This window comes from Lineus longissimus, chromosome 9, assembly GCF_910592395.1.
Source record: "Lineus longissimus chromosome 9, tnLinLong1.2, whole genome shotgun sequence".
Taxonomy (NCBI): Eukaryota; Metazoa; Nemertea; class Pilidiophora; order Heteronemertea; family Lineidae; genus Lineus; species Lineus longissimus.
In genome coordinates this window covers 1,948,924-1,965,256 of record NC_088316.1, presented here as the reverse complement: position 1 = coordinate 1,965,256, position 16,333 = coordinate 1,948,924, and the positions used below count along the sequence as shown (strand labels likewise).

At 42.0% G+C, this 16,333-nt stretch overlaps 3 protein-coding genes across 6 annotated transcripts in view; all 3 read right to left on the bottom strand.

Moving 5' to 3' along the window:
* The window catches only part of LOC135493196 (serine/threonine-protein phosphatase with EF-hands 2-like), a 54,989-nt gene extending 54,251 nt beyond the window's left edge, over positions 1 to 738 (bottom strand). Inside the window, exon 1 of the mRNA XM_064780259.1 lies at positions 658 to 738. The gene's annotated coding sequence lies outside the window, so the exon portion shown is untranslated. The remainder of the gene's footprint in view (positions 1 to 657) is intronic.
* Positions 739 to 1,186: 448 nt separating this feature from the next.
* On the bottom strand, positions 1,187 to 7,846 carry LOC135493515 (protein tumorous imaginal discs, mitochondrial-like). The gene is made up of 10 exons (XM_064780893.1): positions 7,687 to 7,846; positions 7,171 to 7,316; positions 6,816 to 6,899; positions 5,780 to 6,037; positions 5,178 to 5,330; positions 4,499 to 4,711; positions 4,174 to 4,302; positions 3,811 to 3,926; positions 3,553 to 3,650; positions 1,187 to 2,595 (listed from the first exon to the last, which is right to left on the bottom strand). The coding sequence occupies exons 1-10, from the start codon at positions 7,844 to 7,846 to the stop codon at positions 2,309 to 2,311; spliced, it is 1,644 nt and encodes a 547-aa protein (XP_064636963.1). The 3' UTR covers positions 1,187 to 2,308.
* Positions 7,847 to 10,485: 2,639 nt separating this feature from the next.
* LOC135493942 (E3 ubiquitin-protein ligase HERC2-like) overlaps positions 10,486 to 16,333 on the bottom strand; it is a 42,854-nt gene continuing 37,006 nt past the window's right edge. For all 4 annotated transcript variants that reach the window (XM_064781623.1, XM_064781626.1, XM_064781625.1 and 1 more), the window contains 8 exons: positions 15,488 to 15,583; positions 15,075 to 15,367; positions 14,232 to 14,457; positions 13,819 to 14,013; positions 13,306 to 13,440; positions 12,803 to 12,965; positions 11,868 to 12,186; positions 10,486 to 11,573 (listed from right to left, as the gene is read on the bottom strand). In XM_064781623.1, the coding sequence (XP_064637693.1) occupies positions 11,295 to 11,573; positions 11,868 to 12,186; positions 12,803 to 12,965; positions 13,306 to 13,440; positions 13,819 to 14,013; positions 14,232 to 14,457; positions 15,075 to 15,367; positions 15,488 to 15,583 (1,706 nt within the window). In that variant the 3' untranslated portion in view covers positions 10,486 to 11,294. The remainder of the gene's footprint in view (positions 11,574 to 11,867; positions 12,187 to 12,802; positions 12,966 to 13,305; positions 13,441 to 13,818; positions 14,014 to 14,231; positions 14,458 to 15,074; positions 15,368 to 15,487; positions 15,584 to 16,333) is intronic.

Below are 16,333 nucleotides of genomic sequence, written 5' to 3'. Positions count from 1 at the left end.
GAATTGTAAGGAAAATATAAATGAGAAAAATCATCAGTTTTACATCAATAATTGCAATCTCTCTCTCTCTCTCTCAGCTCACAGTAAGGGTAGGCAATATTTTTTCTGGAGCCAACAGGAAATTATATTTTTTCCTAATCCCCTTTGGCCTATATTGTGGCTTTTTCAGGGGAAATCCTTTAATTAACACAATTATGTCAATGGAATTACAACCACTAATCTGAAGAAATACAAAATATAATCTGATTCTTAGTATTTAGCCTTTTTTAGGCCAGCAGCATCGTCATCAGGGATGTCAGGGATGCGGATTCGGTAATATGAAACAGAAATGAAGCCATGCCCGGGCCATGATAAGCATTTCTCTTCTTAATCAGGGATGACAATTACAATGATCTCACTAATGAGTCAGCTACGCTACGAGGCCTTCACTGACAATTAAACAGATGTCAGTGTTATGCAATGTCATTTACCAATTTGCATGAGCATTCATCTATTCAATAATTCATGCCCGATCATGCATGCATTTGCACTTTTTCGTCTGCAAAAGTTCAACACATGCATCGGCATCATTTTTAGTAATCTCCTGAGCTCAAATCGTCACCAAATTTTGTGAACATGTTCAAATAACTATATAAAAACTACAGAAATAGAATTTACCACGAATAATATCTTTGACTATCCACCAACAGTGAAACTTTCAGTCGAAAAATTGACACAATTTATTGTTTACAATTTCCGCCATGTTGCTGACCACGTGATCACAACAATGGCCTGCCATCTACCGAATGAAAATGAAACTAAGAGAAGTGGTGTAATAGTAGAAATTGTCACAACGTGAAGTGACACAAAGTCCGAAGTAATCGCTCTCTTGCATAACTGTTTATTCCAGAGGTTGGTCCGTGTTTGGCAAATAGCAGCTACACACAGACCACCCATCGGTTTGATGCGAAGGGACATCATGTATTACAGAGTAATCAACAACGAAAATCCTGAACAATCGGTGCCCCTTCGAGCGACAAAAAGGCAGGTCAAGGGAAGCATCAATCCAATCCGTGTGCAATTCACAGGCCATCAGTCAACCAAGGATGCTTGGTCACACAATGCTACAAGTAGGGGAATCCTAGTTTGTAGATTTCAGGATGGGCAATGGCTGACAAATGAACCGCAAACTTAACAAGTATTTTGTTTAATCTTTTATTCATGAACATATCACTATCAATCGTTTGGATCATCCCGTACACCAGGTGTATAACTTAATAATATCACTAATTCATACTTACAATTTTTAAACTGTATATCACATCATGAACAATCTTAACATAATGAAAAATCTTACCAGAGGCCGTGCATTTAGTAAAGGGCCCTAAATGAACAGCCCTCAACTCCAACACCAGTTCTAAGGACATCACTTGTGCCCAGCGCATGCATCAACAGACAAGTCAATCTCTGGAAAGTTTGTCTATTCCAAGTTGGACACTCAGTCATTTGTGAAGTAACTACGTAACTAAGCCATGCAAAAGAAAGTATGAGAATCGGTCTCAAGGGAAATAGCAGCATTCACCAACTTCCAAAAGTAAATTGACAACACAACAGAGCTTACTGATAGGCTTATTTCCAATGATTACGCCGGGATGTCAAATTTAGCAATTCTGATAGTACAATACAGCAGATTTGGCCCAACTTTTTTGCTTTTGGAAATCCCTGAATTTATTCTCCCAGGAGAAAAAAGAGTCAAATGACTTTGTATTTCACCTGGTTGGATAATGTGAGAACCAGTTAAATTGTTTATTTACATGTCACCTGCCAAAGCTGCAAATATTCCAACACTTTATGACTGTTAAGTGATGAGTACAATGATTATCAGAAGCTTTGCATCATTACTACAGGTTTCAAATGCAACAGTTTAGCTCGATTGCCTATACATCATTTGCAACACCATCTACTGTTTTTTCTGCGGAACACAACACTAATGGCAACCCAAGAAGTCGTATGCCCCATAGCAGCAGACGATGGCAGAAAACGCTCGGGCTGCAAGTTAACATGACATCCAAGCAGTGCTAGAAGATTGGACTACTGGAACCAAGGCGAATTGAGGCCCTAGCCCAGGAAAGGGTTTGATGGAGGAAGCTTGTGGCCGCCTGCTGTACAGCCAACTGATGATGATGATGAATGATCACTACAGGTTGGTCATGGGCTACAGTACATTTGTCATATATCACCCCAATGTGATCATTTGAAAACCAACTGATCAAGTGTCACATCCTTAGAATTCTAAATCATTATGAAATGACAACAATTTTTAATCCATTTATCCTTTTATCTTTTCCTTCTCGCCAATCGATCCAACTTCACTTTCATTTTCATTTATCGGTTCATCTGCTGGTAGAGTCTTATCCTCCGCGCCAATTGGTCCATCTTCACTTTCATTATCATTTATCGGTTCATCTGCTGGTAGAGACTTTTCCTCCTCGCTAATTGGTCCATCCTCACTTTCATTTTCCTTTATCGGCTCATCTGCTGGTAGAGTCTTCTCATAGTTTAGAATTGTACGAATCTGCGCAACGAGACCGTCCGGATCATCTATCGTAAATTTACCTGGAGAGAACAGAAGGTTAGAACTAGATGCACTTGACACATAATGCCACAGTAGTGTCTGAACATAGCAATGAAAATCTTGGAAAGTTTTCATTGACTAAACTCAAGATTGTCCATACATTATAAAAGAACTTCATGCAATATTTGCAGTAAATGAATGTTATAGACAATACCCCTCCCCCCCCCCCCGAACCCCCCAATACACTTTTCCCCTCCAATTTTTTTGCTCATAGGAACAGATCAGGGCCTTATCTAATTCGAGGGAGTCAGGCGCCCTTGAAAAGCATGTTTTATGTGTTGATTTAGGACTGTAAGTGGTAACACCCAGAGAGTCTACCCCCCACTAACAAAACAATTAGGCCTACCGCAATTTGATTAAAAGCAGTACATACATGCAAGGATCATCCAAACAACTTCTTCTTGATTTTGCCAAAAAATCCCTCCTCCTCTTCCGAATCTACCGTACCCCTGACCGGCTCTTCATCTCCATCACCCTTCTTACCTACAAGACAACATAGCAACCAGAAATTAACGTCGGACGCATTATCCAAGTTCACACTCGCTAATTTAGGACAAAAACATAGATTCCCATAAAAAATAACCCGCACTTCACACACTTTAAGAATCTATTTGTAAAAAAAATCTGCTAAAACGTTATTGAAGAGACAGTGACATTCATATCTCGATCTGAAGGTCCATATTGTCAAATTGACCAAAATGCAAGCGGCAGCTTTCAAAAATAAACGGACATAAAAGAGTCTTTCAAAAATCAGCTTGTCTGGACTAGAATTATTCCCCTTTGTATCAATTTGGCTTCTAAATCGTTGCAAATTGAGAAAAACTGCCGCTGAATTTTTCGAGCAAACACAGTCACATCTTCAGAATCACAGCGAGTTTACTCATTGATTTGTCATTTTTGGTTGCTATGCTGCCCTGCGTCGATGTCTACCAACTTACCAGAATCGGTGTTGGTGACTCCCGTGACAGTCCCCTGGATGCCCTTTTCACTCTCGGCATAAGCTAACAGCAGCGCCTTCTGCTTCTGGTCCAATTTACTGCAAACAGAATCGCAATTCAAACCATCAATGAAAAATACCAACAGTGTCTTAGAGACCATTACTCATTCAAAGCTACAGGATGACAACTCCTGCCACAGAAATCCTTCGAAAATCAAGGCCTTCAACACTGATGAGCTATAGACAAAAAGATACCTACATAGGAACTTTGATCTTGATGTGGACATAGTGGTCACCGTAACCATAACTGTTGACTTTACTGACGCCCTTCCCCGCCAGGCGGATACGAGTATGCGACTGGGTGCCTGCAGGAATCTGAAAGAGAATGCAATTTGTTATTAGAGAAAGGCAAGTTGATACTGTTCCATCACACAAGCTAAGTTTGAAAATTTTTATCAAGATTTGTTTCTGTGCACTAAGTGACTGACACAAGGACTCAATACTGGGCTTCCCACTTTTGTTCAAGGCTCAACACAAGCGCCCCAGTGCCGTGAAATCTCGTTTTTCGGACCAATACACTTCCGTTGGAAATTCTATAGGATTCAATTTGAGCTCTACTCACTTGTAAAAGAATGTCATCATAAAGCCCTGGTATTCGTAAAGATCCTCCTAATACAGCCTGCGCTAAACTAATGCCAACGTCCGAGTGGATGTCGGCACCTTCTCGTCGAAACGTACTACTTTTAGCTACCTGGAGACAAGACGTATAAAGAAGAATGAACAAATGAACAAAGGTTGTCTTTTACATATTCTTATCTAACTTACTGACGTTTGACTACAAGCCTCTCAAAGGGGTTCTGTCCCAATCACAAATGGTCCAAGGGCAAATATCACACAATGTTGAACAGCGTAAAATCGCACAAAGGTGAAGAGCCAAATACACTTACCCTTAGTACAACAAACACCTCCTTCCTGCCAACAGTAACTCTTATACTCTGTCCATCCTCCACCCCGGCAGGTACTGGAACCATGACGGTCTTCCTCATCAATGTCTGGCCCTTGCCAGCACAACCAGAGCACGGATACTTGATGTGCACCCGCGTGCCATAACAACGTGTACACGTGGTGTGCATGAAGTAACTCCCAGTCCGGATTGTTTCCTGAAGTAATATAAAATCGTCGTGACTTCTCTCATCAAGGGAAGTGCCTTCTCAAAATATCCAGCAGACGAGGCCAATTCTGCCACACACAACCAGGCTAGAAAAGCTGAGGAGGTGGGCGAGACATCAGATTACAATCAACTGTGCCACTACCTGCCAAACCAGTACATGCGGAACCATCTCAACTCTTTAGATTCTAACCGGCCGTTATCCGGCCACTGATTTTAGTCTCTGCAGTATATCCCTAACTGGCCACTAACCGCCCACCAGAACGCACCTATTCTCGAGCGACACCATCGCCATCTCTACTTAAGTAACGAAATTAAAGCCAGTTGGGGATCTATTCATGAAGGTTATGGTCATTTAGTGGCTGGCTTGTACAGGGGTGCGTTCGAGGGTCTTGCTGAAATACTCCAGAGAAATACCGGGAAACACATTAAAATTACAAAGGATCTAAACTGCTTACCATTCCGGTTCCATTACAATAAGGACAGCGCACCGGCTTCGTGCCCGGTTCAGCTCGCGAGCCCTGACACTTGGGGCAGGTGTCTTTCACATTCAGGTTGATATTCTTATTAACTCCTCGTGCAGCTTCTTGAAATGTTAGATTTAAAATCACCTGGAATGAAAAAACACATTTAGGGAGATGGAAAACTTAAACCGTGAATATCCGTGTCATCATTTGGTTGCGAAAATATCATCTTAGGGTTTTCTATTAACTCCCATGAGTGAATGGTGAAACTATGCGAGCTGAGTATTTTTGTGCGACATGGACCACACATTGCAAATTTCGTGAAATACAAAATATACATACACAAATGTCTGTTTACAGTAGGTGTGACATAGAAGTTGCTATGTTCATAACTTACAAATAACCACAACAAGCGGGCATTATTTTCACTACAAATTCCTTGTCACATCTGGTCTCATATCAATGGCAGATGAAGATCTTGTTGCAAAACTGGCTGGCCTTAGCTAATCTTTTTAGCCCTATCTACCTTTAATGCAGAACAAGGCCAGACTATTACACGACGTTACGAAGCCTTAATTTATAACTTTATTACTTACCTCAGATGCAGGAGCAAAGCCAAAATTCGACTCTGAAAAATCCTCAAAGTTCCCAGTCTGGAATCCACCCTTTCCAAAGCCATCTCCGAATATCTGCCTAAACAGTTCTTCAGGGTCCATTTTTGCATGAAACCCTCCTTGGAATCCTCCGCCCTGGCCGAACCCTCCCGCCTGATTAAAGCCACCGGCGCCACCCATGTTGTTTCCGGCCGTACCAAACGTATCATATTGTTGTCGTTTCGTGTCATCGCCTAAAATCTTCAAAAAACATTAAGACGTTAGTCTCACACCTTATTACCATTTTTCAAAGCAGGATCAAGTTAGTTTATGGTTTTTTCTAGACAAAGAATTCACAACGTGCTACATGTGCTTCTAATGACCTGAAGATCTGTCCCGCTGTTTACAACATGCACAATAGCAATGTCACATTACCCTTAAATTCAAGTAACAATTCTCCATCATGAGAGTTTTAGAAATACAGTAGAACCTCTCAATCAAGGACACTCTTGGGACTGGCAAGTGCAGTCCTTATTATAGAGGTGTCCTGAGAAGAGAGATCAAATTGAATGGAAATAACCAATTTGGGTCCAAAGCTAGTGTCCTTGATAATAATACAATAGACGGGCGTCTGTTATTAAGTGTTGAGGGAGGTCAGGCCTTTCAATTACGTGGAGACCTCTACACCCTGTATTTTTTTAGCCTATTTTGGGGGACATGTTTTTTTGCTTTTTAGCTTAATTTAGGGACATTTCATCGCGCCAATTTGCCTGAACAGCGACGTCATAAATCAAAGTTAGTGACTGATATCACCACATACACCTGAAAAATCATAATTTTAGGGTAAAACTATAAAATTAGGCCATTTGGATGAGATTTGGTTATATTAGGGGTCAAAAAACGCTTCAGGGGGTCATTTTATTTTAAAAAAAGAAAAAGACCTAATTTGGGGACATCCTGTAAGGCCTACACAGTACTGTTATACGGTGTAGGAATCATGTAATTGAGAGGCCTGGAGGTTCCACTGTACTGTACAAACCTCATAAGCCTCAGAAACTTCCTGGAACTTTTTGGCGGAGGATGCATCGTCTTTATTCACATCAGGATGATACTGCTTCGCAAGCTGATGAACAAGAAAAACAAATTTATAACAGTTTTTAAAATACAATGAAAAGTTGAAAGCATTCTGGATTGAATTCAAAGGAGTTTTGCTCCGCCTCAATTTTTTTTACACCAGGTATGAATTCATTAAAAATTTGCATGGAATTAACAAATCCATATTTCCACAACATTCCAAAACAGGACCAATACGAACCCTTAGTCGAACAAGAAAAGCTCTGACAATATTAGTCAGTATTGTAATTGTCACAATCAGAAACTAATCCTATACACACCTTATAATAAGCTTTCTTTATATCTTTTTGACTTGCTTTCTTTGACACACCGAGAACGTCATAGAAGTCCTTTTTGTTCGCTAGGTAGGATGAGGTTGTGTGGATTGACCGGCTGGTCTGCGCCGAGAATAAGCCATGAATGGAGCCTGAAAGATGAGCACAACGGTTCATGCAATCAGCAATGTCCATAACCCTTGCCCTTGGGCATAGCCATAGGCCTACCAATACTGACAATAGTATTTAAAACTAGACATAAAATAAATAACACTTAGCTAGGCTGGCCAATCACTGAATCACACGCAATATTTCATTCCGCTTCACCTGTCCGTCCATAGAATTGGACGGACACTGTCAGAAACACAGTCTACATCAACGTGTGTACCAAATGTGATGACGTGACCTTCCTGCACCTGCTGCTGGCAGTGCTGCACTGCAAGGTCACTGCATGTATTTTCCAATGCATTCGACGTGCATCACAATCATCATTTTTTCACCTTGAAAATTAGTGAAACCTACCGACTGCAAAGGCCGATTTTGTTCTATTTGGTCTTATTGAAAGAAGAGATCTATTTGCTTGACATCCACATGTATGATATCGTGTATTTATGCGTAGTTCGAGGCAAAACTTTAATTCTCTGTCGCCGAAAATTCTACGGATTCCCTTTACGGTAGCCATGCTGAGCACCATGCAGAGAACCGGTCGGAAATTCGTATCTGTCACTGACACGTCCAAATAAGTTCATGTTGCTGACAACTGACAAATTTAGTAGTTTTCAACGTATTCGAAAGTGTTCTTTATATTAAATCTACATGTTCTATATCTATGGGATAAACATGGGTAAAAAAATTTCACCCACATGTCCCAATTCCCTGTTAATTTTTAGATTTAGTTTTTATAATCGACATTAGATGGCAGTCAAGTGTCATGACTGGGTATCCAGTCGTTTCGCTCCCTAACCGTTTCACCCCAAGTCGTTTCGCACTTGCACCTTGTGTTCACCGACGAATGATAGCGAAAGAACAATAACCTGCTAAAGAACTCACAGCGAGGACCAAACGATTCCTTCTTTGTTGATTTGACAACCCTTGAAAGCACTACTTTGCGGACGCTCGTACTTTCCCGGGAACTTTCTCAGGTCTCATTAGGGAGTTTTTTTGTATTCATGCGCGGCCAACCGTAGTTTCTAAAAAATCATTGATTTCTTGGTTCTCACAGTACGACAGTGTTAATTTAGCAGTTGTTTTGGCAAAGACATGTTTTTTTGGAGTTTCTGAAACCTAGAACACTGCTCAATAGGCGGCTAACAAGAAACTACGCATTTTACTGTTGTTGCCGACGTATGTGTACACTGAACTTGGGATGTGCGTCGGCCCCGTGTTGAAATGCCGTCCAGTGCCAGTTGGTGCGTTTTTCGCTGATTTGTGCAAAATTCAACATATCTCAAAAGTTCAATGGTTGACCCTCAATTTTTTTTGATTTTGTGTAGTGTAAGCAATTGTTTTTCACGGGAGAATGGTCTCTGTAAGAATTATTCAGGAAGAAATGTATAATATTTGGGGTTTTCCGTGATTGTCCGGGCCAATTGGCAATATGCCATTTGGGATGGTGAACAGAGCTGCGAGCAAATGCGACGCTTATGATTTATTTAAACAAATAAAATGCCCGATTTAACATCCTGCAGAATCAGGGGAATCGGGCGTTTGCAGTGATATACGACACAAATGGGTTGTGTTCATGAAATTACTTTGGAAACGCGTTTTAAAATAAATGTTACGTCCTGTTAATGGGTCACGTCATCATCGCGTACATTCGGGAAAAACTCCCTAATGAGACCTCTGTCCCAGGGAGCGAAAAGCCGCAATTCGTCATGAATGATAACCAGCTGGAAGAGGTAAAGTAAATGGGGCGAGCGGCCAGATATATAACCAGCTGGAAGAGTCCGATTTTTACTTTTTAGCTCACCTCTTAGCAGAGGTGAGCTTATCCCATACCGTGGCGTCCGTCGTCCGTCGTCGTCGTCGTCGTCGTCGTCGTCGTCGTCGTCGTCGTCGTCGTCGTCGTCGTCGTCGTCCGTCGTCCGTTAGCAGGGCACGTTTCGTAACTGTTAAAGCTATTGAGTTGAAACTTGGTACACATGTACCCTTATGTAATGACACCTTGGAGACCAAGTTTCGGTCCGATTCGTTTCATGGTTTGGCCACCAGGGGGCCAAACGTTAAAAGTGAAAATATGCAATATCTCCCTTAATAGTAGTCGGGAAATTTTGAAAAAAATATGGTAGGTACTTCTAGCAAAGGTGCATCATATATCCTCCGGGTTTTTGATTTGCCCTCCTTTTCAAGGTCACAGAGGTCAAATAGTGTAAATTGGCCGTTAGGATGTAACGATGGCACGTTTCTAAACTGCAATGACTATTGATCCCAAATTTGGTACACATTTACCCCTTAGTCAGGTAATCTCAGGGACCGAAGTTTGGTCCAATATGATTCACCACTTGACCACCAGGGGGCAAAATCCAAAAACCTTAAAAATTTGATTATTCCTTAACTTCTTGCCCGATTGCCACCAATTTGATATCATGGGTACATCTAACCGCCATACAATATATGTCACACAGGTTTTTAATTTGACCTTCTTGTCAAGGTCACAGAGGTCAAATGGCGTAAATTGGCCGTCAGGCCGTAACTATGGCACGTTTCTTAACTGCAATGACTATTGATCACAAATTAAGTACACATGTACCCCTTGGTCAGGTGGTCTCAGGTACCGAAGTTTGGTGCGATCTGATTTGCCGCTTGGCCTCCAGGGAGGGGGCCAAATCGTAAATTCTTCAAAATGCCATTATTCCTAGTATTACTTGCCTGATTGGCACCAATTTTATATCATAGGTACATCTAATTCTAACAACCATTCAATGTGTCACCCGGGTCTTCTTTGATTTGACCTACTTTTCAAGGTCACAGAGGTCGAATGTACTGTAAATTGGCCATTTTGGGGAAATTGTAATTGCTTGGACCTACATCAAACATAACACTACATGACACAATACCATGCTCTTTATCCATCTTTCCTCCACATGAGGTGAGCACAATGGCCCTGGCCATTTCATGTAAATCTCTATTCTGGAATTCTAATATTGTTGTCACAATTCTAATATTGTGTCAGGTCATGTCTTGGGGTTGAGAAACTGTAGGTGTATCCTGACCACAAGTTTGGGGTGGAAGACCGGTGTAGCACCTCAGCACCAGACTGACACTGGGTGTAACTCTTGTGTGACAAGGGTCATTCGTCAACAAAAGATAATTAAAACCATGTTACAAATTCTCTCGACATTTTATTATCACATCGCACTGCAGCAAGCAATGACAAAAAAACATTACACTAGCACAGACATAAATAATCTTATTTATACAGAATGTAAACAGGCTCAAGCAAAACAAAAATCGCCATCTGATACATACTTTTAACTGAACTATCTTAAAATCATTAATTTTCCTAATTTTAGAACAATCTGAGCTTTCAAAGTCAAGGCCATTATGATGAAACAACAATCAGGAAGTGACACAACCATTCGTTTTTTGACACGTTATCTGCTTCGTGAAGTAACCAGATCTAGAACAATAAATCCTGACCCTTGTCCCCAGCTGAAAAATATTCATCTATCTTGCCATCAAGTAATTCTGAGATGCTCCCTAAAGTGCCATGCAGGTGCCTGTGATTATAATCACAAAAGGCTCTCTCTTCTGCGGGTAAAACCGGTAATTGTCGGCTTTGATATTGGTTGCTAGGACCTGCGTTGACCACTGCATATCTCCATCAGTGTAAAAGTGACTCCACTGACTCCCTTAATAACGTAATTCACCGAAATTATACAATTCTGTTGAAAATGCATTGTACAACACCCAATGAGAATATTGAAAGCTTTTATGAAGAGGTTAAGCACTTAACTTGACAATAATCCAACATCAAATTCTCTCATTCATGGCGGACACCCCAAAACTAGAGACTTCTTTCCTTTCAAGTCCAGCTCTACGCTGACCTCAACAGTTCATTTAGCTTCCCTATAATCTGAATAAATCCTTTAAAAAGTCATGAAAAGGCTTAAAACACAACTCGTCGCAATCTACAAATCATCAGAGTCATCGATTTCTCCGTCCGTGGAGGACTGCAGGCACGGAATGTCACTCTCACTATCCTCAGCCGTCGTGTCCTCTTCAATCGGGTCGCCGCTCAACGCGATCCGCGCGTAATCGTCGGTGTCGATCGATTTACAGAAATGTATGGCATATTTGAGCTTCTCGCGAAGGACCTCCTTGCACGAGTACCGCGGCATCTTCAGGAGGAAGAAGCACGTGTAGCTCTCTGGGAGGAAGTGATCTGGTGGGTTGTACTTGTCCAACACCTGTTAGAATGAAAAACAATTGATACTCAGAGGGCAAAACAATCAAATTTCACACCTCCATATTTTTCCAATTTGCAGAACGTTCTCAAGACAAGGCGGCTTACAAAATTTTTTAGTTCGTTCAAATAGAAAAATTTACTTTCGCGAATTGAGGTTTTTTTGCAAAGTCAAAAAAAATAGAACACCAGCTAAATTCAGCGGTAAGCATTAGTGTTTCTGTTTCTTGATAGGGAGTTGGATTCAATTCTGACCTTGCCTCATGTTGACTGATCAGAGCTGATGCACGAAACATACCTGAAGGACAAAATCCCTTCCTCTAAAATCAGCAATCGTCCGAGGCAGCCTCGTCCTTCCCCAGACGAACCTCAAGAACAGCGATCTTTCTGAATTACTGAAGTCTTCCATCACGTCCCAGAACCACTGGACCAGCGGTGATGCAGCGTCAATCCCCTTGTACGTAGCAACCGATTTCAGGAGACTTAGCGGGATGTCTGGGCTGCCGCAGACCATGGTCTCAAGTTCGTAGCCGGTGAATAGGGAGAGGAGAGGCACCGGGACAACTCGAGTCATGCCCTCACGCACCCATCGCACTTGATCGTCAAATTCGTGTAACCTGAAATAATGAGTTTTGGTTTGGTTTGATATTCTTATCAGAAAAAGGTATTGGTTGTCTCACTGAAACCATGAGGACGCAGCTACAATTTGATTGCAGGCTAAAATGGGCACAAATACAGTGATATAAAAACTTATTGACATGACCATTCATTGGGAAGCTCCAAATGAACACTTTCTGATGGTACCATTAGTAAACCTATTGACTTGACCATTCATTGGAAAGCTCCAAATGAACACTTTCTGATGGTACCATTAGTAAACCTATTGACTTGACCATTCATTGGGAAGCTCCAAATGAACACTTTCTGATGGTACCATTAGTAAACCTATTGACTTGACCATTCATTGGCAAGCTCCTAATTAGCACTTTCTGGTGCTACCAGTAGGTTGTAAAGCTATTCACATGACCATTCAATGGAAAGCTCTCAATGAGCACTTTCTGATGGTACCATTTGTAAAGCTACTGACATGACCATTTAATAAACAGCTCTCAATGAATACTTTTTGATTAAGGTACCATTTGTATCATGACTCTATTCACAAAAGTAAACCATGAATCCGCTAAAATATTTGAAACAAGCCAGAGAAGACCACGAAATGTATTCTCCACTCACCTGTAGTTCAGAGCTTGTCGGATGTATTCACTTCGATTCTCTGGAATGATCTTGACATATTTCGATGACAGTTGAACTTCGTGGCTCGCAGCACTTGGCGTACTGAACGGCATGTCGGCCTGAGCGAGTGCCTCGTCGTCCATGTCCTTGATGCACATCAGACCTGCGGAAAGAGATGGCCGAATATGAATACCATGATCTACAGTATGTCCCGAAAACCACCAACAAAAGAGCAATGCTCCTGCCAAACAACAAACTTTCAACAAACTTTCAGTTGAGAAGTACAGCTACGCCCTTCCAATTACCAAATCAAGCACAAGCACATAACAACGACTATAATTGCAGGCAGCTGCGACCAAAATCGCTCATTTCCGCGGCACTCTTCCTACTCACTTGAACCAGGTTACTCCAAGTGGAGCATTCATCACCAACAAGATTTTCCACTTTTGCTGCGCTGTACTGTCTACATACTTTATGAGAAACTGCAAAGACCATCAACTTACCAGGAACATAATCCTTGTCGACCTCGGTGAGATCCCCCACGCTAATGGGCATACCAGCCAGCTGCTTCCATACTGGTTCAGCCAGGTTCAAACTCAACGGACTACCAGTTCTGATCGCAATGCCAAGCAGGATACCTAAAAGAGGGAGACATTTCCTTTAGAAGTTCTTAAAAAGTCGGAATGAGAGCTGAGCACCAGCTTGGACATTATTAGCTCTATAAACAATACAGGGCGAAATGAAATGTAAAGTAGGAGGAAACCTACGATGTGGTAGAGAGTTGCCCACTCTATCATATGAGTGTACTGGGACCTACTGGGAATTGAAACAGAGACCTCTGAGGTGACAGGCGCGGCAGTGTCTCTTCAGCTAAAATTTCTTTTTTTAATCTCAAAATTTTACATCAGAAGATTTCTTTTAGTGAGGAATTTCTGATCAAAATGTTAGAGCCATTCCAAAGGTCAGTCGCCATTCGGAAGCTCAGTCGAATGCTGTGAAGCCTTATAAAAACCTACCTAAAAACCTGAACATGTTCTGATGCAGCGGCGACCTCTGGGTAGGATTCAGCAAGAAACAATCCCTGTTGGCACCCGACTCATCTCGGCCGTTTGGCGTCACGATCAGGAGCGGCAGGGAGCCGTTCTGTAGCTCATCGCACATCTCGGCAATCGATTCGCTATAGCCTCCACCACAATCGTCGACACTCTCACCTGAAATACAGAAAGACTTGTTAACCTCCAGTATCAGCATCCACATTTTAAGAAAATCACTGAGCATGAATAAATGTTGATATCAAAGCAAGTTTGGGGTGTGTCTTTGTTCAAATGTCAATCAATACCTCCTCAAGGTACAGCCTCCCTAAACTTTTTATCCCTGACTTTTATTCAATTCCAAAGACTAGTTTGTTGACTTATGAAATCTGACTTACCAATAAATTTCACTTTCCAAACCCTATGCGGCAACATAAGACTGTCACTCCCGAACACCGACATCTTGGCACAGATCTGACCGAAGACAGACTTGGTGCCATCGGGGCCGGCTAATCCTCCCTTGTGACGTGATCTCTTCACTTGGATCCTGTTCAACTCAATCACAGGCCCGTGCTGGCGGTCTCGTATCATAGTCGCCTGGATGACTTTCCTGAATGCCGCTTCCTGGATTGGAAAAAGCAAACTTTTACAACTAAATAATGCCAAATTTTCACACTTATTCATTTTTTCGATTTGCAAAGATTTAACAACTTCACTATGGTAGACTGATATTTCGATGCAACAAGCATTGCTGCTGATTTACTGATTATATCCACAAGTGGCAGCAGGGTCAATGCCATCAAGAATGACGTCCGAATTGGACACCCGAATGACATCACTGCAAGTCCGGCAGTGATCGGCAACGTCTAAAATGCAACTCTTGAAACTGATTTCACTGAAACTTGAAACTTCACTTGAAACTGATTGCACCAATTTACCTGAACGATCTCATCCAACATTACGTGCCTCCTCGTTACCTTCGCTCTGAATCTCAGGACCTTCTCACTTGCAGGAAATATAGATTAAAAACATTTGGAGGTCGAGCATTCGCCACTTTAGCACCTCAACTGTGGAACTCTCTTTCCCCCACCCTGAGAGCTACATCGGATGTCTCAACCTTTCGCAAAGAACTCAAGACCCTTATTTTCAATAGAGCTCACCAGCGCCGGTGAACATTTGTTTCAAGTGATACAGGCGCTTTACAAATAACAATTTATTATTATTATTATTATTTCACTAACCTTGGCAGACGACACCAGGACTCCCCTTAACAAGTCAGCGCCAGTTGGCGTGTCCATCTGGAGGCGGTTTGTGATGTCATCGCCGAGGTCAAACATCGGTATCGATGGGCAGAACAGGTCGGAGAAATGATGCAGGAAGACGAGTCTGTTGCGTAAAACTGGTATCTCTATGTGCTGTAGGTGGTTGTACTCCATTGGGACAATGGTAGGCACTTTACCGGCATTGACAGGCTTGTTAGTCGACCACGACAGACTGTGCGCTGAGCCACAGGCAACATGAGTGATCTTTTTCCCTAGAAAAGAAAGCAGGGACTTATGATACACTCTCTGCCAATAACTGCTGTTATCTCTCATAAAACTTGGCTTTGTGCGCTCCAGAAACTGCAGTCAATTCTAATCAAAGTTGGGCTTACCTTGTAATGCTGCCACAAGCCTTGGCCTCTGTATGGCATTAGTTGTCCCATCTCCAAGCTGCCCCTCATCATTATCGCCCCATGTAAACACTTCACCTAGAAGAAAAGGGACAAGGAATGTTTTTAATGAAGGGTTTATTAGTCCACATGTGCACAGAGTTCTTTTGGGGTCACGTTTTTCTTGCATTGTGCTATGACTTTTGTACTGTATGCCATTCATTTGCAGATCATCTTAGCAATACAAATCATCTGGGGGTGTCACATGCTGAGTGATTCACTTTATTTCAACTAACGATGAAATAAGTAGCAACGAATCTGACGGTTGTGGGGAACACAGAAGGAGTCACTTCATCTCCGGCACAGGAATGAAGTTATAGTTTAGGCAGGTCGAATGCCGAAGAATCAATCAAGCAATCAATATTGGCATTTGTAAAGCGGTATTCTAGAGCTTTCTTTCCCGAAGGCAGCTGCAAATAGGTGGGCCTTAAGGAGGGACTTGAAAGTCTGGAGGGAACCAGTGTTTCAACTCCTTGTTCCCACAATTTTTGAGCAGCCACCGCGAAGGAACGACCACGAAGAGTTTGGCACTTGACCTGAGGTACCTCAAGGAACATCGCAGATCCTGATCTAAGGCCTTGGCAATCGATCCTTCCCAGAAAACCCTGTTTGGTTTCAGGCAACAGATTCTCAGTTGTTGAAGGTCACCTCAGACAATTGCAGAATCGCAAACCCTAACCCCAACCCAACGTGCGGTGGGTATATATTTCTAGGCAAATTTGGTGCTAGAATACACAGGAGAATCCCTTCAACTCAAGTCTTGTCACGTGGATGAGTTTTGATGGGATC

Excerpts from the sequence above, each read along its gene's own strand:
- LOC135493515 (XM_064780893.1), bottom strand. The coding sequence starts at position 7,846 with ATGGCTACCGTAAAGGGAATCCGTAGAATTTTCGGCGACAGAGAATTA. Across the intron at positions 6,038-6,815 it reads AAGTTTCTGAGGCTTATGAG|ATTTTAGGCGATGACACGAA; the intron begins GTTTGTACAGTA and ends TGTTTTTTGAAG. Across the intron at positions 4,303-4,498 it reads AGGTGTTTGTTGTACTAAGG|GTAGCTAAAAGTAGTACGTT; the intron begins GTAAGTGTATTT and ends TCTTGTCTCCAG.